Source organism: Denticeps clupeoides, chromosome 10 (genome assembly GCF_900700375.1).
Source record: "Denticeps clupeoides chromosome 10, fDenClu1.1, whole genome shotgun sequence".
Classification (NCBI taxonomy): domain Eukaryota; kingdom Metazoa; phylum Chordata; class Actinopteri; order Clupeiformes; family Denticipitidae; genus Denticeps; species Denticeps clupeoides.
This window is the reverse complement of record NC_041716.1, coordinates 18,090,179-18,114,055: the sequence shown is the minus strand read 5'-3', so window position 1 is coordinate 18,114,055 and position 23,877 is coordinate 18,090,179. Positions and strand designations below refer to the sequence as shown.

The following is a 23,877-nucleotide window of genomic DNA, read 5'->3' as shown; positions in this document are numbered from 1 at the left end:
ATTGCTAAAATCTGAGGAAAATAGATACTAACACCACAGGGCTTAAAAAGCGTTTGAGGATGTAATCAGACTGTAAGGTCTGTGCATTTATTTGAAAGTTCAGATACAAAGCATCCACTTTAATGTTTCAGTGGAAAGACATCCAAAACCTCTTTTAACACATTGAACTTTGAACTGTGCCCAAAGCCACAACTATAGAAACTATAGAAATTTAAATAAAAACACAATATACACTTTTTTTCAATATAAAAAATTGTACAAAATGTAACCATTTGCACATGCATTGCCATTAATGCATTAAAAGACCACACAAAAAATACAAATATTTAAAATGTATGTCTAAACCTGACATACATTTTTCATACAATATATTTGCAAATAATATAATATATATGGGTTCATCTGTGAGAGGAAATGCAGTATTAGCATTTGTAGTCATACTAACTTTGTAGAAGAAGCAATCTAGTAAGAATTTTATGCATTTTACGTTTCTGCACGTCAAACTAACTGTGTGTAATGCAGTTTGGCGATATATGCTGTTAACCAAGGTTATGTGCAAACTTTCTAATGCAAACCTTCCTGGACATTTCAGGTTCAAAAAGTTACAAGGTAACAAGCAGTTTGAACATATTATTAGAGTCATTTATATTGTAGTGCATTCATCAGCATTTACAGTGTTCAGACATATAAAGATTGGCATTCATCATTTTTGGTGGTCACTTCCACACTTTCCAAATATGAGCCATAAAAAGCCACAAAAAGTAATCACAATTACAACATTTCAAAAGCAGAATTATTGTTGCCATTACCAGGCTAAATTTAAGTGTAAAGAAATAATGCTGTTTGCAGCTACATGGAACAAGTGATACATTCAACGTCACCAAACATCTACGAAGTACACAGAACTGAAAGCGAGAGAACTGGTCGGGCAACAAGTTCCTCCTCCACATCGAGTCAAAGCCTGGGACCTTCTGCTTAAGTGACTTGAGGTTGAAGTGACTTATTGGCTGATGCTGTGGTTTCATTCACAAAAGACGCTTTGTTCATCCCTTGCTGTGATAGTGAAAGAACAGAATTACATGACAATCTATTCCGATTCTGCAGTCAAGCACCATGCACCTTTTTTTAAACAGTAATGCGAATAACGAGCATTAATCTCTCCGTCTAATTGCTGAATGGTTTTGGTGCAATGTGATGAGATTTTATTGCACTGCCTTCAACACCCTGTTGTACTTCCCCCTGTTCTAAAGAAATCTGAAAAGTGTGAGTCATTGGTAAAGCATACGGATGTAGAAGCAACACGTGTTCCTTCACGCCCTGACTGCCAGCCGTTTGGCTGTGGGGGGAAAATATATACCTACAATGGCCCCAGTGGATTTTCTGCACTTTTGCATCATATAAGCATTCCATTGTTCATTTAAAATACAATTCAATTTAAATAATATTGGTAACTACAAAGTTGCAATTAGTTGTTGGTTCCTTTAAGAATGAAGTGAGAGTGGTTGAATTCATGTGCACCCTCCCCCACCCAACTCATCCCCCTGATAAAGTGCTGAGAAAGGGATCGTGTGAGTCAGAGGCATGTGGTAACGATGCCTGAAACCTGTTTTCCACTTTCGACTTCAGATTTTCCGTTTTTTTTTTTTTTTTTTTTTTCTCCCTTCATCACCACTCGAGTGCAGTGAGAACTTGTCACCCGGGATTCCTCTGTCATCGTCTTTCATTTCTGACATGGAGGGTGTGGTCATGCTCTCTCTGTGTGTGTGTGTGTGTGTGTGTGTGTGTGTGTGTGTGTGTGTCTGCAGCTCTGCAGGGTCTAGTGTGCATGTATCACAAAGTGTAGTCCGCCAGGGGAGCTCGTTTATGAGAAACACATTCCTGTGAATGACCTTCATACTAAGCAATAATAAATCAATATGACATCATTTGAAATTGATGTCAAAACTAATTAATTTGTGTGTTTATATTAGCCGAGTGGTTTTATGCATGAAAAAAGCAGTACTTACGGTCTAAGCAAAATTTACATACAATTCTAACACAATTCATTCAGGCATAATAGTTAATAAAAGTCAGAATCAGTCATGCGTAAAAGTCTAAAGTAGCGCATAGCTCTGGACTTTCCAGCCTGCATTTTTCTGCCCTCGGCTATAGTTTGTGGTTTTCACACTGCCATAGTAGATTCACACGTGAAGCAACACAAAAACATGGGCGTGTCTGATGGCAATGCAGTTTGTGTGCATTCGGCCCTCAACGTACGTCATGTCTAGCGTCTCTATTGCACTTTTTTTAAGGTACTAACAATATACAAATACACGCAATTAATGCTGCAATTCAATGCAATTACAATCATAACCAATCTTTAAACGTTAATGTTTTGAAATGTTTGCATTATTGTCTTTATTAGTATTATTATTATCATTTTTAACTAAGTGTGACAATTATTTTATTCCTTTTTTATTCCTGCTTTATTCCAATTACTTTACTCATTTACGTAGCACAAGTTTGACATTAAACGCTCATGATGCATTGACTGTGTGTTTAAACATGCATATTTCTTTCTAAAATACTGCACAACTGTACTTGCTGACGGACATAGTTTTATTAGAATTTGAGTGAATGCCACTCTGTTGTTATCTCACCTTTTTGAGTTGGCTCTGGATCTGCTTTTCATCCCATAGGCTACAGAGCAGGACTCCAGCTGCTTTGCTGGCTTTTGGAAATTGGTTTCTATTGAAAGTAAATCAAAATGACAAAGTTGAAGTTTTGAATTTTAATACAAAAAACTACAGTGGGCAGTAGTGGCCTAGTGGGTAAGGAAGCAGACTGAAGGGTTACTGTTTCAAATCCCAAACCGCTGAGCAAAGCACCGTCCCCACACACTTTTCCCCGGGCACATTTCGTGGTGTCACCATGTGCTGTGCTGCAGTGTTTCACAATGATCAAAACAAATCACTATATTAAAGACACACACTGACCCATCCTGACTCAGCTGGGTCAGAGCATCCACCAGGGGCTTGTTGACCACCTTCTTGCCCATCTCGGACTCTGCCATGATGAGATTGCGCATCGAGTTGCAAGCTGATGCCACTGTGTCATCACAACCCTCCGGTGTTGATTTAACAATTGTGGCCAGTGGAGGGAGGATGTCCCTGGCTTAGAAACACACATAACTCAGTTGTACAGTAATTAACACACAAAGACCACAACGTTTGTGCATGAGAATTTTTATTCTTACCCATAGAGCCCTGCACTGCTTTGGCCCTGCTGAGGTTTGACAAAAGTGCCATGACAATCTTCTGCTGGCCAGGGCTGGAGCAGTGAAGCATGGAGGAGATGGACTGCAGGCCATTCAGTTTCTTTACAATGGTCTCACTCATCAGGTTGGAGAACTGGATAGAGGACAGTGTGGTGGTTCCACAATTAGCCAGAAAACAAACGTACACATACATAATCGCAAAATGTATTATATTATTCTATATTTTAATTATTAGATTAATATATAAATTAAATCAAAATGTACTTTGATCCTGGTACATCTTAAACTTGAGGTATAAATGCCAACAATACAATCACACACTGGCTTTTAACATGCACTGAGACATTACCAATTCTTTTATCCTGTTTTTGCTTCTTAGACATTTAACTTTTGTATTTAATGTATTTAGTTTTTCTATTTATGTATAGTTTCATATTTGGCAGTGCAGCTACATCTTTTGTCCATTGTCTTTTACTTTGTGTACAGCACTTGTGGTTGTAATGGGCTCTATTAATAAAGTTGGACTGGATTTACAGTAAAAAAAAGAAACAAACATAACATCGCATGACAGATCATGAAAACTCCCAATGTATTAACATAACTTTCTTTCAAAGGACTAACTACAGGTTTACTACAAATAATAATAAAAAAAAATTAAATAATAATAGTAGATTCATTGAAACATATTTTGGATATATTGGATATATATATTCCATATATTGGAATTTTAACAAACTACAAGCCATTTAGTAATTAATGGAATTAATAACGTGTTTATACTGAATAATAAATATGCACCTTACTAAACAGTTATGCAAAGCAACAACATTTTTGTATCATGGATCAGTTAACACAATTATCCACGGACTGGCCATTGCCTGAGCACCCTGCAGTGTGTCTTTGTTCATTAAATGCAGTTTCACACTGGGGCAGATAACCTTCTCACGAAAACACATTTCCTGCCCTTACATGGGCACACGTTTTGACATTAAAACTGAAGCTCCAGAATTCCCATATGTCCTGCATGTCTGTTCTATGGAAATATAATAAAGATTGTGGTTGGGAACCAGCGCCTCCTCTGGAGCTGTGTACCTGACTCTTGCTGGCTGTCAGGTTCTGCAGCGCTCCACAGCAGGCCTCCAAAGTTCCCTCCTTCCGGCTGGAGTCCAGCATAGTGAGGTACGCCCGCAGCGTGCTGGAGTGGTAGAGCCAGCTCAGGCCTTTTGGATTTGTCTCTTCAGTCAGCGGAAGGCTGAAGGTCTCCTGCTGTTAGGTACACGTATAGCATCATGTTGATAAAGGCAAACAGATCAGCATTTTTACTGTTATTTACAGTATTTACCAGACCCCCTTATCCAGAGACACTTATAATCAGTAGTTACAGGGACAGTCCCCCCCTGGAGACACTAAGGGTTAAATGTCTTGCTCCGGGACACAATGGTAGTAAGTAAGTGACCTTGTGGGTCAGTGTAAAACCCACTAGGCTTTACCACAAACACCCTACTAGTACCTCCTGAAGACTCTTGCTTTTGGGACTGAAGCAGCCGACATTCAATGGCTTCTTGTCACCACTGCCGTTGCTCCTCGACTGTGGTGGCGTCGTAAATTTAGCGAAGTGGTCTGGGGCTTCTGACTCCAGCTGGTACGTCAGGTTATGCAGAATACAGACGCAGTTTTCCACTGACTGCACATAAACAAGAATACGCTGAATAGCAAAATGTCCCCACTGCATCAATCATCCTAAGCATCTAATTGCATATCACCTTTCACTGGAGGTATTGTAAGGAGAGAAAATCCTATGCAAGGCTGGGCATGTATGTATGTAAAGCCAACATTCTGTGAACACTAAGGTGTTAAATATCCCTTGTAGGATGGAATTACATTATTTCATGTATATACACATGACATAAATGTAATCCATGGTTTTTAATGCTTTTACAATGTATCATCTTATACATAATACTGATTACTTTAAAATGTTTGAACATAATTCTGGAGTATCAATTAAAGATGAAACTCATTTAGTTACTTTAAAAAGTTTATACCTTTACTTTTCATCGTTTTATAAATAATGTAAAATGTGCATAAAACAAACAAAAATTAGAATAATTCATATATGCTATTATTAATACTCGTTGTGGTAAATACCGTGTTGTCTGGATTATCGCCACCGACGCTGGAGTTGACGTAGGTGACAATGGACTCGATAAGTCCGCGGCATTCACGCATTGCTTGTCTCTCTTCCTTACTGGCCCCACTCAGGTTGCTGCTGGGAACAAAAGCCAGTGGCTTAGTGACCTGTGATCGACCCTCCCTTCATTCATTCAGGCAGCATTCCTGACCGAGCACGGCCTCGCCGGGCGGGAATTAAAGCTTGGTGACAGGTGGGTGTAGGGACTGACAATGGAAGCGGAATATGGTAATCTATACAACTTTATTATGTTGTACAAGTAGATGCTGCATTAATACAACAACATTTGTCAATGTATGTCTATGATTTATTCTATGAATGATTTATTGATCTTCGGGGCTTTAAGTGGTTAACTACAGAACTATTGTGTCTCCAGGGGGACTGTCCCTGTAAATACTGATTATAAGTCACTCTGGATAAGGGCGTCTGATAAATGCTGTAAGTGTAAAGTAACTTGTTTTTGTGTGCCATGTATTGGGCCAGAGGTGGTCTAGCGGATAAGGAAGCAGACCCGTAATCGGAAGGCTGAGAACCGTTCGAATGGTGAACCCAGGTGCCACTGAGGTACCGTCCCCACACACTTCTCCCCGGGCACCACTAAGTGTTAAAATCAGAGGACACATTTCCTTGTGTGCACCATGTGCAGTGCTATAGCGATTCCCGCCCTGTTAACATCACTGCACTCTGCGTTAGCAGAAGTTTCCAGTTCTTTCAAAACCACAATCACAACACCACAAAAACGGCAATCGTGTCAACGACACGACTAAGACATGATCAATAGGTGCCCTGGTGATGTCTACTAGTGACTTGTAAGCATTTTACCGGCAGAGCAAGTTCCCATCTCTTGTTGGAAATTTATGAAAACTGTTTCAACACGTGCTACAAACATATCATTTTGTGTTACAATTGTATGTTTTACATATGCAATTACTTTAGTGGTACAGCACATGCTCAGGCCTGCAGTGGGCTGGCGCCCCGCCCCGGGTGAGTCCCCTGAGTAGGAATAAGCGGTTATAGGAGGCGTGTGAGCCTGTGATCTGTATTTAGCCTTCGTATGACGTTAAATGAAGGGCAGCAGCTCTCACACTTCTGTTGTCCTTACCGCAAGCAGGCGGTGGCGTTGTGGAACACCTCCGGGTCGATGTTGTTGCTGGCGGTGCTGTCAGACCAGCAGGTGTACGGAACCACCACGCTTTCGGTGAGGACTGGCAGCACGTTCTTCACCAGCTCTGGCTTTAGCTGGTCTGCTGAGGACAGGTTCCAGAGCAGCCCTGCAAAAGACAACAAGGGTCCTGAATCTGTCTCAGTTCAAAGTGATCAGTCTCAGCATTTCAACAGGGTTTCGTTATGTTTTTGTGTGTTGCATTTGCATACCCCGGCTCATCATACCTGTGAGCTGCTTCTGTGTGAGGGAGGAGCTGGTGGACTTCAGCAGCGTCAGAACTGCATCTAGGCCTCCACAGTTGAGCACCTCAAGCTTGTTGTCTATGTCTTTGAACACGAGGTTCCTGAGGGCAGCTGCAGCCGTCTGCTGAACCTGAGGGTTGGGGCTGTGAAGCAGAGACACCATTGGAGGGATCCCACCCATCTGCCAAACCTGACGACACAGAAAAATGGAAATCTTTACACCACTTAAGTTCTAGATCACAAAATAAATTAAGCATAGTGTTTCATTTTCTCGTGCATCCTTCCAAACCACAAAATTGCAAACATGCCAAACACATAAGAACAACATGACTATGATCAATAAGCGGCCTGATGATGTCTTGTTAATGATGCAAAAGCCATTCTCTGACACCTGGCCCCGCCCTGATGTGCCACTCTCTCACCGGCCAGATCACAGCCGCCACTGTACTGATCACTCATCCTGACTCCACCATTTTTTGTGTGTTTGTGATTAAAGAAGAGGTGGGTTTCTACCCTGCTCATTCACCACGGCACCACACACACTCAGAAACCTCACCTGCAGCGATAAAAATTGAATAATTTTGATATCATTTTTATAGTGGGCAACATATTGACATAAATTTGAATCCTGAGTTACCCCTAATTTCAATATCTATCCCAACCTTGGCTATGGCCCACCAACAAGAACGTACGCCCCAATTTATATTGGTTTGCTATGTGAAAAAATGCTGTATAAACAACCACTGTTGTGTGGGCTAGAAGGTAATCGGAAGGTTGCAGGTTCGAATCCCGAGCCGCCAAGGTGCCACTGAGTAAAGTACCGTCCCCACACACTGCTCCCCAGGCGCCTGTCATGGCTGCCCACTGCTCACCAAGAGGGATGGTTAAAAGCAGAGGATGCATTTCGTTGTGTAACCATGTGCTGTGCTGCAGTGTTTCACAATGACAATCACTTCACTTTCACATTTTCACCTTCACATAGAACACCATAAAAAACCAACAAGCATCAAAACTGTGGCAGCATAAAAAGCAAGGCGTATCCCGGCAACGTGCACAAGCAGGTTGGTCAAAACAAACATTTCAACCAATTAACAGCCAGCTAAATAGCAAGAATGCCACAATCTTAATGAGTTGTGAACGGGAGCCCTTGTGACTTCCCACCACGGTCTGTCTCACCTCTTGCTTGGACTTGTCCTCTTTGAAAGTGCTCTGCTGGATGAAGGATGCTCCCGACAGCTGAAATTTCTCCTCATCTCGGAAAAGATACTCTATGGCCTCCTTCAGGGTTAAGTCTGGAGCAGTGCTGACTCCGTTTGTCCTGTTTGCACAGAGTTACCAGTTAGACCCTCCTTGTAAGTTGCTTTGGATAAAAGTGTCTGGCAAGTAAAGTAAAGTAAAGTAAAGTAAAGTAAAGTAGACTCAAGTACCAGTGCAGCAGGTAGTAAAATGGCAAAAGAAGTCCTGAACAAGTTTCATGTTTTATTGTCACATATATTTTGCAACACAGTGCCGTTCTTGTGCCACAGTTGCATCAGGGTAGGGGTAGTGCGTGGGCCATCATAGGTGCAAATAGGACTCAATAAAAAGATATGTGTCTGTACTAAACAGTCCAAGACCACACAAAACATGGCACATTCGGTAAATACTTGATAACCATGTAACAAGAATGATACACCGGTGCTGTGCATGCACAGATATCTGGAATGGATCATTGATTTGGGCAGCCGGTACAGATCGGGTACGACACCCAGCCTGTTTTGGTGCTGCTGGAACTGACTCATCTGCTTAAGCCAGTTTAACTGATCATATAAATCAGTTTTACAAGCAAATAAGTGTAGACTGAGACGAAAAAATGTGAACCAGAGCATTATCACTTCTATTTCCAAGTGTCCCACACTGAATATCACAATAGTGAAAATGTTCGCAGACTTACGGTAGCAGGCCATTTATTCCGGCTGAAGCCTTCCTCTCAACTTGGGCCTGCTGTGAGATCACTTGGGGGGCTACGCTGCGTACGAGCGTGCCGCTGAACTGGGCGGCGGAGCCGTTGGCGGCGCTGTAAAGGCTGGCGCGGTTGAACCTGGCCTGCGTGGGGACGGCCTGCCCTGTGGCCTGCTGCGCCATTGTGGCAGGGGTCAGGATGGGGTCGCTCATGCTCTGCTTCAGCCTACTGGCGGCCGGCGGTGAGCCCAGGGTGCTGAAGCGCTGCTGCTGCTGCTGCTGCTGCTCCCACTGGCCGACGCTGTAGATCTGCTGCCTGCTGCTCTGTTTGGCGGAGAGCGTGCGGCTCTGCTGCTGCTGCTGCAGCTGCTGCTGCCTGAGCTACAGGAGTTACGAGCCGACATGGATGAAGGTCATCAACAATATAAACTGAATTCACGTACTGCTAGCTGCTAAGTGCTCCTGAAAAACTTGATTGACTCTTAATATAAACCAGCGACAGCCATCTTTCAAATTGAAACCCATAACCACCAGTTAGAAACCGAATCTTACACGATTTAGAAATGTCTCACAGCGTTCACCACCATGAGTCCTGTGGTTTCAGATCAGGCTGCTGTACACCAGATCCGATCATGTTCAGCACCCCCTGCACACTGACTAAGCTTCCTTTCTTTCTTTTTTGGATATAGGTCAAAGCTATCAGACTTCAAGAACAGAAAGACCACAGAGAGAGCCGAGAGGCCATGATTTATGTACATGATGTTTACAGCGGTACTAAATAACGGCGCTCAGCTAGTCTCAACAGGAACAGCCTTTGTGCTTGTGAGAATCAGTGAAACACGGAGGTCTAGTTCAAGTTTTTTCTTTAGAAGCATGAATCAGTTGTTTCATGTAAATACAGCGCTATGATATAATTAATTGCAACGTCGGCAATGATTTAGATGGATGGGTGCCGGCGAAATCCACAGAAATGCAGAACTGAATAAATAAATATAATTTAATCAGCAACTATGCATTCCACTTGAAAATCATAATTGTATTAAAAACTACATCAATAATAATACCAATAGTAAAACAATAGCATCAATAACAGTTATTGTTTTGTTATTATTATTATTAGTAGTAGTAGTATATGCATCATTGTCATCATCATAATATAAAGACAGCTGTCACCAAAGCAAAGTTGGTCTAATTGTGATAGACACAAGTGAGTTGAGTTCTGTTGGGTTTCGGTACCGTGTAGCCGCTCGTTTTGGCTGAGTTGGTCCGTCTGAATACGCTGCCGTTGAGTTTTGTGGAGGGAAACCTGAACGATCTGGACTCGCTGAACACGTTGTTCTCTGTTGGACCTGCAAAGATGAAAACAAGAGGAAGGATGGTTTCCGATTCAAATGCCGAATCTGACTTGAGTCTTACACTTGAAATCGGGTGCATTGAGGAGATGTAATAATGTAAGTACAGGTTATATTTATATAATTACTTTCTTTTGATGGTTTGACGTTTCCATTTATCTTTTGACTGTTTTAAATTGTTAGGGCTGGAAAATCTGATATTCCGTTTTATAAAATGAGCAACTGCTTAGAATAATTACAGAATACTCACATAATCATATTTTTTAAAAATGACTAATCCTACATGAAAATGGCACGAATTGGCACTGACATTATCAATTTTATTACAATGATAAAATTTTAAGAAATTGGATTTAATTAAATTAGTAAATACTTTTTAAAATTAATTATACAAACTAATTAAATTAAATAAATTTGCTTTTCAACCTATTGGTCGACCAGCGATATCCTAGACAATAAAATATGTGCAATATACGTTTTAGCTAATGTACTCTGTTTAATAAGTTTATTTATAATGTATTAAACATCATTGCAAAATCAAATATATTGATGTACAATTATACACACACACAAGAAAACATTTCTTGTTCTTGTCCAAAGTTAATGAATATTTCTTTATATATATTGTAAAAGTGTTTAAGTACGAAGTGCGGACGTTACTTGTGGGCGACAGCGAGCCGCTCTTCGTGGATCTGGACCGGCTCCTCTTCACGGTGAGGACCTGGTCCAGGACGCGCTGCTTCCCGGAGCGCAGCGCGGCGTCGCCCGGCACGGCGAGCGACGTGTCCTCCGCCGCCCCGAGGGACAGGGCCGAGCGCAGCGGGTCGGTCGGCGCCGCGGCCGACATCTTGGCACCGGTTCTCCTCGCTCTGCGGCCCCGAGTACGGGAGCGTTGCAGGGACGCGCCGCACCTACTGAGCCACACCCACACCACACCTTCCGCCGCTGTCTGGAGCGACGAATCACAGTGCGGCCCTGCATCCGGGTACGTCTACAGACCACGCCCAGCCAGGCCAGCAGGTCCTATATGACTGGTATTAATTGTAACTAATGTAATTACTGTATCCTACACTTTTAGATATTTTGCAAATTAAATAAAATGATGTTGAATGCACGAAGGCATCAAATGTCAATTCCTTTATATACAAGTTATTGCGTATAATCGATTTATAATCTGATCAAATAGAGTGTAATCGCTAATCTGCCGAAAAATCTGCGCCACGCCTGTCGCTGGAATTTCACTCCCCTGGAGCCTGGTAGACATGTCCTCGCTGAACTTTTTACTTCATATTTTACCTTGATGAATGGCCTCGGGTAAAAGTCAGATGTAAACGATTTGTGAAGTGCATCTTTAAAACATTTTCTACGATGTACGCTGTACAGCATGTGAACGGCGCGCCATCTAGTGGAGCTGCTGAGAAATGCAAGTGAAGTAAAAGGTCATGCGGCGTAATCATATTTGGGTTATGGTTTTATTCATGGTCTGAATCATAATGCAGCATCAGTCTTATCATTTCTTTCATTGTGGCATTGTCTCATTTGCTTAAACAAAACGCGTTGGATTATTCTTGCTGAACTAATGGCTGAAGATACTGTGGTCGTCTCTGCTGGGCTGAGGAAGGATACATTGTGAACGATGGCCACTCCAACTCTACCATCATGATAGATGGTTTGCTTAAAAAAAAAAACAAACAAACAGGCTCCTGCCTTCCGAGGAATAAGAAAAAGCGTACGCGGTGTTCCATTATCATTCCTCCGGGTCAAAGAGGCTGGACGATTGGGAGTTCGGTCCGACCTGTGGGGAACCCTGACAGCCTCCAGCCCTCCTCCGGACGTTCGCAGCGCTGAGTTTCATCTGACCCTCTGTCTCCCGCAGGGCTTTGAGTTGTGACGTGTAGAGGGTGTAAAGAAGGGTGCCGGCCATCAGCACCACCAGGCACAGCGCCCCCAGCAGGCCCAGCACGATGTATGGGAAAGCCTGCAGACTGTCAGGGCAGAGGCAGGGCCCGAGGGCCAGGGTCAGTTCCAGCAGCAGCAGGGCCAGTCCAGCCATCAGGAGACGCTGCGACATCTGCTGCAGCTGCTCAGTATGGCGGATACCGTCCTTCACCACAGCGAGAGCCTCGCTGACCAGATCTGCCAGCTCAGATGGAGGGACATCTAGGAGAGAAGTGTCTGTGTCACTAAAAGAGACTGCAACTCTAATGGTTCCCATGACATTAAGGTTGCTAGTGTAAGGTCAGGCGTATTCAGAATATACATAAATAGATAAAACAAGAAGCAAAGTGCTTGATAGTTATCTGTATCTTGAATAAGAGAGACCAGCTGTCACCAGGAACACGATCTATAACTATGCTTATATGAAAAGAGTTTAAATTGGGAGGAGCCTGATGACTGACAGCTCTCATACATGCTAATAATCTAAACCCGCACCTGTCAATACGTCAAATTAGCAAACTTCATTAAAGCTCATGCTTCATTCTTGAAGCTCATGCTTCATTCTTGTAATATATATATTTTAAATGTACATTTCAAGGATGCCTTCCCTTAAACTGGCGACCACACCCCAGTCACTTCTGGGTTGCCTGTACACTACACTCCAGGTTACACATGTACTAGAGTGTAAATGAGGGAGGATCTTGTGGAAGAACGGTGCAAATGCCGATTCTGTACTGACGCTGTTGACTTGCGGGACACAACATATATATTTTTAAAGTATTTAAAAGCTAGGCACTTCAGCTTTAAGAATGCAGAATTCTGCGTCTGGGCATGAAAGATTTGTACCTCCGTGTGAGGAGTCACCATGTCTCTCCAGGCCACCTTCAGGCTTCAGCAGGAGCAGGTTGCTGGTGAGGGCTTCATGATCAGAGTACGGGAAGGCCTTGCCTGGAACCGAGCCCGTGGTGGTGGACATGGACTCACATTTAACACAAACATTCTTTGAGCCCTGGACAAAGCAAACCAACAGAAAAAAAAAACAATAAACTGGGCATGAGGGCAACAAGACGAAATGTAACTGAACGGACGAGGACAAGGCACAACAGGGGTACATTTATACAGCCTAAAACAGCCGAGAACATTCAGGACAATCAGGCAGAAACAAAGTAACCGGGTCCGGAGTCTGGATCGTGACAGTAGGCGCCCTTACAAACAATGGGTGGCAGCAAACAGATGGGAAGAGTCGGGCAGCTCCAACCACTGCCCTGCTCACTCAGGCAGTCCTCTACGCCTCGGGCCACACCAGGGACAGGAGAACAGGGAGCAGGTGTCCGTACCTCACCGCACCATGGATCCTGCCGGGCAGAGCACATGTCCCCCCCCCCCTCCACCCGGCACCGCTGCGTGTGCGAGACCCCGCAGGGAACAGCAGGCATCCATGACCCCACTGTGGATCGTCAGGAGGGAAACCAGAAACCTTCTGGTCAGCAGAGGAGCTCACTGTCTGGCCGCTGACAAACTGACCCGCTCGAGGCATAGACGTCTGGAGGTACGTTGTGGTCTGTGGCATCAGACTTGTTTCCCCAGCACATCCACTGGACAGAGATCTGATGCTCCACTGGACAGAGATCTGAAGACATTGGGGACAACACCTTGCTGCATCCCTCAAACATGGAAGGGAGCACCATTCTGCTGAAAGACGCCACTGCCATCAATGAAGAGGTGTGCGTTGCCAGCAACAGTGTAGGTGGTCCATCTTCCCAGCAGAAGGCTTCCCCTCTCACTGCCTCCATTTTAATTTCCTTCTTCCAATGGCGCATCCTGCCGCCAGTTCTTCTCCAGGCAACTGAGACATATTCGCATTCGGCCATCGACACAATGCAAGAGGAAATAGAATTCAGCGGACCAGAGCCCCTTGTTCCTTTTCTCCCCGGTCGGGTTCTGACCGCCACTGACCCTCATGCACCCCACACACTGGCAGGCGCCACTGTAACCAGACCCCATCGCTTTTATCCACCGGCTGCTGCAAGGCTCTCACCTTAGTTAAGATGTAGTCAATGCGGATCCCTTTCTCAAAAGGGATGAGATCTTTCTTCGTGGTGAACATATTATCGGCGATCAGTGTAATGCCATCCTCACAACCCTGCAATAGCCGTAGAATTATTTACTGTTTAGTAAAATGCCACATTTACCAGCAGCCATCACATAAAGCACATCAATCTAAACACATTCATATATATTCGCATGTCATTATGCAAGTCGTTCATTGTGATTATTAAATTCTTGTCAATACTTGACAAGTACATATGTGTGCAATGTCAAGAAGCAGAAGCCTCTTTCTTATCGTCTTACTTCGAATCTCTCTGTGTCGGAGTAGCAGTCCCTGAGTCCGGTGTGAGCCCTGACGAGTCGGCAGCCCAGGTCTTGGGGGTGCATGTTTAAATCCCCACCCAAAACCAAGAAGTCTGCGCCAGCAGATGTGTGACTGCAGGGGGCGCAGTGGAGTTCATCACATTCATGTTCCCCTGCAGGCTGCCATTCATCTTTAAAACTAAAGCGAGCATCTTACCGGATGAACTGCTGCAGCTCCCAGGCCTGCACTGTCCTGTGGGGCAGGTAGCTGTCCACCTCCCGGGAATACTCGGCGTGGAGCTGCAACACAGAGAGCCCACCGTACATCTCACCGCAACGCCAGAGTCGGAACGAACCCGCCACGGAATGCCCTGACTTACGTGGCTGACGTAGACGTGCGCCCTCAGTCCGGAAATGTCCAAGGCTACCAGTCCCACAGCTTTCCCTCCGAACCAGTCCCCCTGGTGGACCTGGGACAGACACAGCTGATGTACTACGTCCACTAACATGCAGAGGACAGATGACCACACCACACTGACCACCACGGCATTCCGACGATTCATTCATTTAATGAACAGTGCGGCACTGGTGGCCTAGCGCGTAAGGAAGTGGACTCGTAGCTGAAGGACCCTTGATCAGGGTCCCCACATACTCCTGTCCCCAGAAGCCTTTCATGGCTGCCCACTGCTCACTAAGGCTTAAATGAAGAGAACGCATTTTGCCGTGTGCACCGTGTGCCGTGCTGCGAACCACAATAACACACAAAACAAAAAAATCCCTTTCACTCTAATGCAGTGGGGGACTGCAGGTATTGTGTACCTATATACTCACTGCTAAAATATTCTGGTTGAAATACAAAGTTATACAATACAAATTATTCTGTATATCACTGTCCCTCCAGGAATTCACAATGTTGCAACATCGCAATCGTGACGGGAATGCTGCTCACCAGCCCTCAAACATTTTCCGTCAATGATCATGCTCAACAGTTTCCAAGAGTTGTGCACGAAAGCGGAGGTAAATCATTTCGTACCGCATGCAACGTTGTAGTGCAGGGGTCTCAAACTCGCGAGATCACTGTCCATTGATCTATTATTACGGCCCGGCGATGTGACGCGCTGATAACGCACAAACTACAGATCCCATAATGCAGTGCTTACGTTGCCTTGCAAACGCAGCTGAATCTGTTTTTGTTCTTGTATTAAGTCGAGGTTCTTTTTCAGTTAAGTTAGTTATTATAGACAAATTGAACCATTTCAAAAGTACCTTCTTGGAAACAGTGTACAAGTGCATTTATTTAATTAAACAATATTAAATGGCATAATTTTAAGAAAGAAAAAAAAAGTAAGATGATTTAAAACTTATTTCAGCAGTTTCACAGCAACCCTACTTGTCGCAACTTCAGGCATTGTAGTCCCCGATATGTCCACATGCACCCACCATGTAAGGGTAGCCGTTGAGGGAATACTTGTACAGGAGAGCGTCTTGGATCAGGTGCCTGGAGAACACGGCCAGTCCGCTGCCTATGACGCCACTGCAAACAAAATACATCAACTTCACACACTTATTCAGCAGTTCGGCTAATCTTGTCAGATATGAGAGAAGAATTCCGGTCAATTGTACTTTCTGTGTAGAGTCTAATCAATATAAACACACACACACACCCCTACACACTCAGCATTCTCTATTTATGTCTGTGTGTCTGTGTGTGTGTGGGCACTTTTGCCTTCAGAGGAGGATTTAAATTCCTTCATAATTTCAGGCAAGACTTGAGTATAAAATCTTTCAAAGATTACATGACTTTTTTTTTGTGTGGAAAAAACCTGAATCAAGAGACCTGAGCAACGTGGGTGGCTTCTTGAAAAAAGCACTTCTAAAAGGACTAATCCCTCTTTTACACCGAGTGCTTCTTGTGTAACGGTTCTACAGCGGACACGTTACTGGCATGACTGCTGCAGAAATGGAACCGAAGACGCGTCCCGTGCAGACTCACCTTCTGAAGTAGTGGGAGTGGGGGTGCGAGGAGCCCAGCTTGTTCTTCAGGTAGAGGTAGTCCTTCTCACTCCACACCTTCAGCCACGAGAAAAAAAGGATAAGGTCACACGCTGTCATCATGTAATGGATGTGTCAATTTGTCTCATCTGTACGGCCGGTTCAGTTAAAGACCCTTCGAGTTCATAAAAGGCCTTCCCACGAGTGCACTTTGTCCAAACAATGTCTGCTTGGCTCTTATTTCATTACGTTTAAAATAAGCTCCGGGGCACCATGTTGAACGTCACACGAAACACGAGAAGCTCCCCTTTCTATTGTTACCAGGTCGGACGAAAGAAAGCGGTAAAACCTCCCTTCCCTGCCCACGCGTGGTAGGGGCTGCTTGCTGAGGTGCGGCCCCAGCACCCCCCGGAGCGTCATTATTATGATATAGCCTGGATATTAAAAATGGCTGACATGTATCCCCTCCCTTCATAACTGCTGCGTTCTGCTCCACCTCCGTGATGAAATTCAGAGCGGAGGAGAAGACGTGGAAGCAGGGTTCCACAACCATGATTACAAAAAAGTACAAAAAAAGTTGAGCATGTTTCTTATACTTCTTTCATGGTGAGAGAACATGGACCCCCACCCACCTCCTGCAGCAGGGCGAGGTCGTGGCGCTGCCTGTCCAGCAGCTCTCCGATCATCTCGTAGCGCTGGGAACAGTGGCGGGTGAGGTAGTGGATGCCCCTGTGGAAGTAGAACATGAAGGAGGACGTTTCACTCTCGCGCCCCCGCCCGAAACATCGCAAGGCCGCTGACACTGCAGCCATCAGCAGACCGCGAGGCCGAGCCTCGGTCATGTGATCCAGAGTGCTGACTACAGCCACTCAGGCCGGGGCACTTTCACCCGACTTGTTTACGTCCCACGGAGGACAATCCGTTTTGAAAAGTGAGCCGCAAATACCGCAACACACAGGTTTAATACGAGTACATAACAACGTATTAAACCCCAACGAAGACACCTCGCACACTCACCAGCAGTTGAGGGAGAAGATGCGCAGCCTGACGGGCTCCTGGAGAGACATGGTGAAGAGCAGCAGAGGACGGTCGGAGCCGAAATCAGCTACTGCAGGCACAAATGGCAAAGCAGGACAGGGTCAGCTGGACAACAGCCCGCCTACACACACACACACACACACACACACACATGATCTCTCTCTCTCTCTCTCTCTCATACACACAGGATAAGCCTGCACGACACGGACAACACACACACCATCAAATTTGTAGGTGGAGACTCTTAATCCCCCTCTCCTTGCATTTTGACCTCGGCTCCCAATCACTTTCTAGGAAAATGTGGGTCAGTTATAAAAGTCCCTCTAAAACCGTGCAAATGACGGCGTAAATCGTGGACGCGCAGACGAGCTGGAGAGAGATGGAGAGAGCTGGGGGGGAGAGACGTTTTTTTTTTTTACCTTTTTATTTTCAGCCCCATTCCTCGCCCGCGGACCGCCGGTGGCGCAGCTCTTGCCGCAGCGCGCATGCGCAGACCGCAGCGCCTCCGCGCCGCGCCGCGCGTCCCGCAGCTTCAGCCCCGGCGCCTACTGCGCATGCCCGCGCCTAGGGGGTGATGGCATCTGCGACGGACGACGTAAGGACGTTTATGAACGCGTCGCACGTCACCTGGACACTTCACCTGAATCCGTGATTGGTGAACTTCTGGACAAGAAGGGAGTAGATGAGACGTTCTACGTTCTACCAGAAACGTTCTGGATTTGTTCTGGTGAATCAAACTTGTAGCAGGATTTAGAAATAAAGTACATTTCGTGATTTATGGCTGGTTGGAGCCCTAATGGGTAAGACACTCACCTTGGAACCAGAAGACCACAAAGTCACAGGTTCAAACCCCACTTAGTACCATTGGATCTCTGAGCAGGACCCTTAATCCTATGTTGCTCCAGGGGGACTGTCCCCATAACTACCGATTGTAAGACGCCAGGGGCGGATAAGGGCGTCTGATAAACGGCATACATGTCAATGCATAACAAAGGAAACTTTGGTGGGTCATGAAATAAAAACCTAATTATCTTATCTCTCCAACATCTAACTGGGCCATACTGTTGCTTTCTCACGTTTTGATCATCTCTGCCCAACTTTCTGACTGAAGACTCGGTGGCTGAGAAGTACTATTGTGTATGACTGGTCCGGGACAGATTTCTGCCATTCTTGCACCATGTATTCAGACAAGTGTTGAGCAAAACGTTGCAAGATCCTGCAAGTGTTGACAGAAAAGTCAGGAACTGAAACTACAGTTCTATCTAGTTCCAGTGAAGGGGAAACTGTGAAGCCACAGGAGGAACTTTCTCACTTCAGAAACATCCACAAAGATTTCATACAAAAACTGGGCAGTACAAATAAGCATTTTTTTTTTTTTTATATGCTAATATTATTAATATCAATCCTGTTGGTTTTACAATATATATATACAGGGAGTTCACAATTATTAGGCAAGTTGTATTTTTGAGGAATAATTTTATTATTGAACAACCATGTTCTCAATGAAACAAAAAAAAACTCATGTCAACAGATATAACATCTCCACATTCACAAATATACATTTCTGACATTCAAAAACAAAACAAAAACAAATCAGCGACCAATATAGCCACCTTTCTTTGCATGGACACTCAAAAGCCTGCCATCCATGGATTCTGTCAGTGTATTGATCTGTTCACCATCAACATTGCGTGCAGCAGCAACCACAGCCTCCCAGACACTGTTCAGAGAGGTGTACTGTTTTCCCTCCTTGTAAATCTCACATTTGATGATGGACCACAGGTTCTCAATGGGGTTCAGATCAGATGAACAAGGAGGCCATGTCATTAGTTTTTCTTCTTTTATACCCTTTCTTGCCAGCCACGCTGTGGAGTACTTGGACATGTGTGATGGAGCATTGTCCTGCATGAAAATCATATTTTTCTTGAAGGATGCAGACTTCTTCCTGTACCACTGCTTGAAGGTGTCTTCCAGAAACTGGCAGTAGGACTGGGAGTTGAGCTTGACTCCATCCTCAACCCGAAAAGGCCCCACAAGCTCATCTTTGATGATACCAGCCCAAACCAGTACTCCACCTCCACCTTGCTGCCATCTGAGTCGGACTGGAGCTCTCTGCCCTTTACCAATTCAGCCACGGGCCCATCCATCTGGCCCATCAAGACTCACTCTTATTTCATCAGTCTTGAGATATTTCTTGGCCCAGTCTTGACGTTTCAGCTTGTGTGTCTTGTTCAGTGGTGGTCGTCTTTCAGCCTTTCTTACCTTGGCCATGTCTCTGAGTATTGCACACCTTGTGCTTTTGGGCACTCCAGTGATGTTGCAGCTCTGAAAAATGGCCAAACTTGTGGCAAGTGGCATCTTGGCAGCTGCACGCTTGACTTTTCTCAGTTCATGGGCAGTTATTTTGCGCCTTGGTTTTTCCACACGCTTCTTGCGACCCTGTTGACTATTTTGAATGAAACGCTTGATTGTTTGATGATCACGCTTCAGAAGCTTTGCAATTGTAAGAGTGCTGCATCCCTCTGCAAGATATCTCACTAGTTTTTACTTTTCTGAGCCTGTAAAGTCCTTCTTTTGACCCATTTTGCCAAAGGAAAGGAAGTTTCCTAATAATTATGCACACCTGATATAGGGTGTTGATGTCATTAGACCACACCCCTTTCATTACAGAGATGCACATCACCTAATATGCTTACTTGGTAGTAGGCTTTCGAGCCTATACAGCTTGGAGTAAGACAACATGCATGAAGAGGATGATGTGGACAAAATACTCATTTGCCTAATAATTCTGCACTACCTGTATATATATATATTAGTGGTGGGCCGTTATCGTCGTTAACATGCTGCGTTAACGTGAGACTCTTATCGGGCAATAAAAAAAATATCGCCATTAATCTATTCACAAAGTTGGGTTGGGAGCTGGGTCTATACTACGCAAGCTGTTGTGCCGGAGTTAAATGGTTACACTAGATTTATAAGTATATTTCTTCTTTCTTGTGTCTTTTATTTTCTTATTTTCTAAAGACTTTTATCTTGTTTTTGAGACCCGGTTCAGGTCTCTTGGACATGGTGTGAGTTGTAAAGTGAAGTGATTGTCACACGTGATACACAGCAGCACAGCACACGGTGCACACAGTGAAATTTGTCCTCTGCATTTAACCCATCACCCTGAGTGAGCAGTGGGCAGCCATGACAGGTGCACAGGGAGCAGTGTGTGGGGACGGTGCTTTGCTCAGTGGCACCTCAGTGGCACCTTGGCAGATCGGGATTCGAACCAGCAACCTTCAGATTACGGGGCCGCTTCCTTAACCGCTAGGCCACCACTGCCCCAAAACCTGTGAGAGGTGCGTGAGGTTTGTGTGTAAAAAGTTATTTCTTTCATTTTAATTTATGTACATATTAGGAATATTTTGCATGTGTGTAATTTTGTGAATATTTTTTTAGGTTCTTTTAATACTGTATATTGTAGAGAGAGGTGCAGAAAGACGCGATGTTCTGACGCGACCTTGCTTTTTGTACAGAATACACTTTGCACAGAAAATCTCTTGGGTGTCAGCTCATCATTTGCGGTTCAAGAAACGAAATCAAAAAGTTACACAACGCAGAAGAAGAGCCGCTACACTATGATGACTTTCACCTTGATATTTTAGCGCGGATGTATACCTAGCCGAATTGCACTGTAGGGGCGAGAACGAGTCTTCGAACTGTGAAATTACCACATCAAACGTGACGTGGTAACATGGATGCAGCTATTTTACTGAATAAACAGTTGGTAAACACAAGTACATCTTATTGAACATAATTTATTTTCATCACCAATTATCATAGTAGAACAGCTTTCTCAAGCGGTTTGTGATGCATTTTGGAAACAGGAGATGAGCCCCTGGTCTAATGCGCCACCTGGCTTGAGAAACCCGTTCTCAAAGACTTACTTTTAGTCATTATTTGGGTAGCACACATATTCTGAATGCCTTCGGCAGAATTCAAATGAGCCATTTTAATCTAGATTAATGCCAAGATTACAGTGATACTAATCTAGATTAAGAAAATTAATCTATGACCACCTCTCAGATTAGGTTCATTCTCAGTATAATTTACAAATTTCTGATCCTCATTTTGTAAGAGTACATGGATTGTTCATGGCCTGTATTTTCAATGCCGGGGCATGAAATATACCAATTATCTTGTAGCCTTCAAACTGAAGGACATTCAACACTCAGATAAAACAAACGTTAAATTGTAAAAGATCATAAATAATCCTGGTAAGTTAAAAAAAAAAAAAAAAAAAAATGATGACAAGAATTAATTTGATCCTGCAAATTTGGTGTCCTACCTAGTTTTGTTCGGTCACTCTCTTTCTAAGGATCTAAAGCACCAGGTGTGTAGAAATGATGATGCTATACACAAGGACCATGGATCCATGCAGATTGGGATATTGAGGCAGTTCTTCTTATTGGTTATGATGCAACCTGCACCTTGTTGAGATAGGAATACATTTTCATCACTTTTTATTTCTATTCTGGTTTCAGCCTCATTCTTAATAACGGAGGACCGGCTTCTGATAAAATACTCCCTCGCTGTTGTTATGGTTTTAGTCCAGTTACTCTGGGTCACACAAAGTCCATGCTGGGATTCAAACCCACAATTTTGTAGACGTGTGGTCTCAATGCGAACTGCCGCACCGTTGCGGGGCACCCACGGAATCCGGTTAAACAATACGCTTCCATCTTCAGGACAGACGGGGAAGCTCAGCGACGTTCTACGCCGTAATAACGGCACGCCACTGTGGGCCTGCCAGGTCACATGCCACACATCAACATGAGAGGCCAACACAACGCTGCAGAAAAGACTCAGTGGCACCATGCTAATTTATTGTAAATACACAAACCGCAGTTTAAATGTTACCACCCTAACTTGAGTACCAAATGGGCAAGAATGCAAAAAAAAAAAAAAAAAGTATAATAATACAAAAAGGGCTGTACCACATTAATTCAGATGACAGCATCACACACCAAAAAAAAAAAAAAAAAAAAATGCATGAATGTAGTAGCTCCAGCGAGGTCCAGTTCTAGGCACTGAGTCCGTCTTTTCCGCTGTCTTCCTTTCTTTTTGTCTTTTTAAGCGTTGCTCCGGCGGGGCATTGAGGGCTTCAGACTCTGATGACCCTACCATGACCTTGCAGCCACACCACCGTGACTTCTAATAACATTTGTTTCTTTAATCAAGCATCATTAAACCCAAATATTAAAACATGTTAAAAAGAAGTGAAGGACCGGTCCAGTCCACGCCCACATCAGCAATTTGAGTAGAACACACACACGCACGCACGCACGCACGCACGCACGCACGCACGCACGCACGCACGCACGCACGCTACCGTTTTCACCGTAATGAAACGTAAGGCAAATCAATAATTAGTGTTTTATGACTTTGACTTATGCTATTGGAATATCTCTGTTGGAAGCTGTTCTTTTCACGTCCTGTACAGAGTAGCAGCTGTAATGCGCGAGTTACATGACCAGGCCCCAACGTCCCCTACAGGAGGGCCTGCAGCCTTCGTTCATATTTCATTCATCCGGTTTAAAATTTCACTGCACTACAGCGAGATGGCAGATAAGGTTTCGTGGCGGAGGAAGACGTCCTCGGGTGCGAGCGCACGGACGCCACTGCGATTAAAGCATCTGCTCCGATGCATTACATGTAACACAAGGAGGTAGAAAGTCAGGTGACTCATTCGCTTGAATTCTGTTTAAATGCATAGTGTAAAATACTGTATCTGGGACACTTGTACATTCACACGCTTGTACCTTATGATGCAGCAAGAGCATTCCCAGATAGTAGGGTTGGCCTGATAGAAATTGAATTTATTTGGATTTTTTTTCCCCTCAAAATTTCAAAGCTGGTTCACAATTTCATCTTATGAATTTAAAATAAATTCCCAAATGTCTTCTACACATTAGGGGAAAATGTGTCAAGGCAGAATCGCTTAATAAAACCTTAATGAGAATAAATAATAATAATAAACCCATTATTATTGGCCAAACCCTTGCACATGCCTTCATACCTTTAACATTCTGCTTCACAAACATGCCAGAGACCAAATTGTAAACCTCTCCATGAAAAAAAAAAAAACACCACTTTCATCATCCCCTTCCTCCACAAGGTGAATGGACCTTACATCAATGAAGACATATTCCTCTTTTAGAGACAACCAACGCAAACGTAAATGCAAACACTTAAATACAAAAAAAAAAAAAAATTGCCCTTACACAGCATAGTGCATAGTTTTCTTGCTTGTGTTTCTTCAGCTTCATACATTTCCTATTTTACAAAATGAGAGCAGGTCATAGAAAAATACCAAATGTTTCTTAAAAATATACAGTTTGTTTGGCAGCTTCATTTAACGTCAG

General features: G+C 44.0%; 2 protein-coding genes across 4 annotated transcripts; both read right to left on the bottom strand.

Annotated features, from left to right (window-relative positions):
- Nucleotides 1-52: 52 nt before the first annotated feature.
- pkp1a (plakophilin 1a) lies at nucleotides 53-11,064 on the bottom strand. The gene is made up of 13 exons (XM_028994990.1): nucleotides 10,808-11,064; nucleotides 10,032-10,144; nucleotides 8,788-9,176; nucleotides 8,031-8,172; nucleotides 6,837-7,044; nucleotides 6,550-6,718; nucleotides 5,405-5,522; nucleotides 4,767-4,940; nucleotides 4,349-4,522; nucleotides 3,236-3,389; nucleotides 2,976-3,153; nucleotides 2,640-2,727; nucleotides 53-1,053 (listed from the first exon to the last, which is right to left on the bottom strand). Exons 1-13 carry the CDS (start codon nucleotides 10,992-10,994, stop codon nucleotides 976-978), a joined length of 2,172 nt encoding a protein of 723 aa, XP_028850823.1. The 5' UTR covers nucleotides 10,995-11,064; the 3' UTR covers nucleotides 53-975.
- A 536-nt stretch (nucleotides 11,065-11,600) lies between these two features.
- smpd2a (sphingomyelin phosphodiesterase 2a) lies at nucleotides 11,601-18,005 on the bottom strand. 3 transcript variants are annotated; one of them, XM_028994108.1, is made up of 11 exons: nucleotides 17,887-18,005; nucleotides 17,447-17,537; nucleotides 17,062-17,158; nucleotides 16,431-16,507; nucleotides 15,878-15,971; nucleotides 14,818-14,907; nucleotides 14,655-14,737; nucleotides 14,438-14,570; nucleotides 14,124-14,228; nucleotides 12,932-13,094; nucleotides 11,601-12,307 (listed from the first exon to the last, which is right to left on the bottom strand). In XM_028994108.1, exons 2-11 carry the CDS (start codon nucleotides 17,494-17,496, stop codon nucleotides 11,895-11,897), a joined length of 1,305 nt encoding a protein of 434 aa, XP_028849941.1. In that variant the 5' UTR covers nucleotides 17,497-17,537; nucleotides 17,887-18,005; the 3' UTR covers nucleotides 11,601-11,894. The 3 variants fall into 3 exon arrangements, with proteins under 3 accessions (XP_028849941.1, XP_028849943.1, XP_028849942.1); XM_028994110.1 differs by lacking the exon at nucleotides 17,887-18,005 and adding an exon at nucleotides 17,688-17,840; XM_028994109.1 differs by lacking the exon at nucleotides 17,887-18,005 and having other exon boundaries at nucleotides 17,447-17,660.
- Between the last annotated feature and the right edge of the window lie 5,872 nt (nucleotides 18,006-23,877).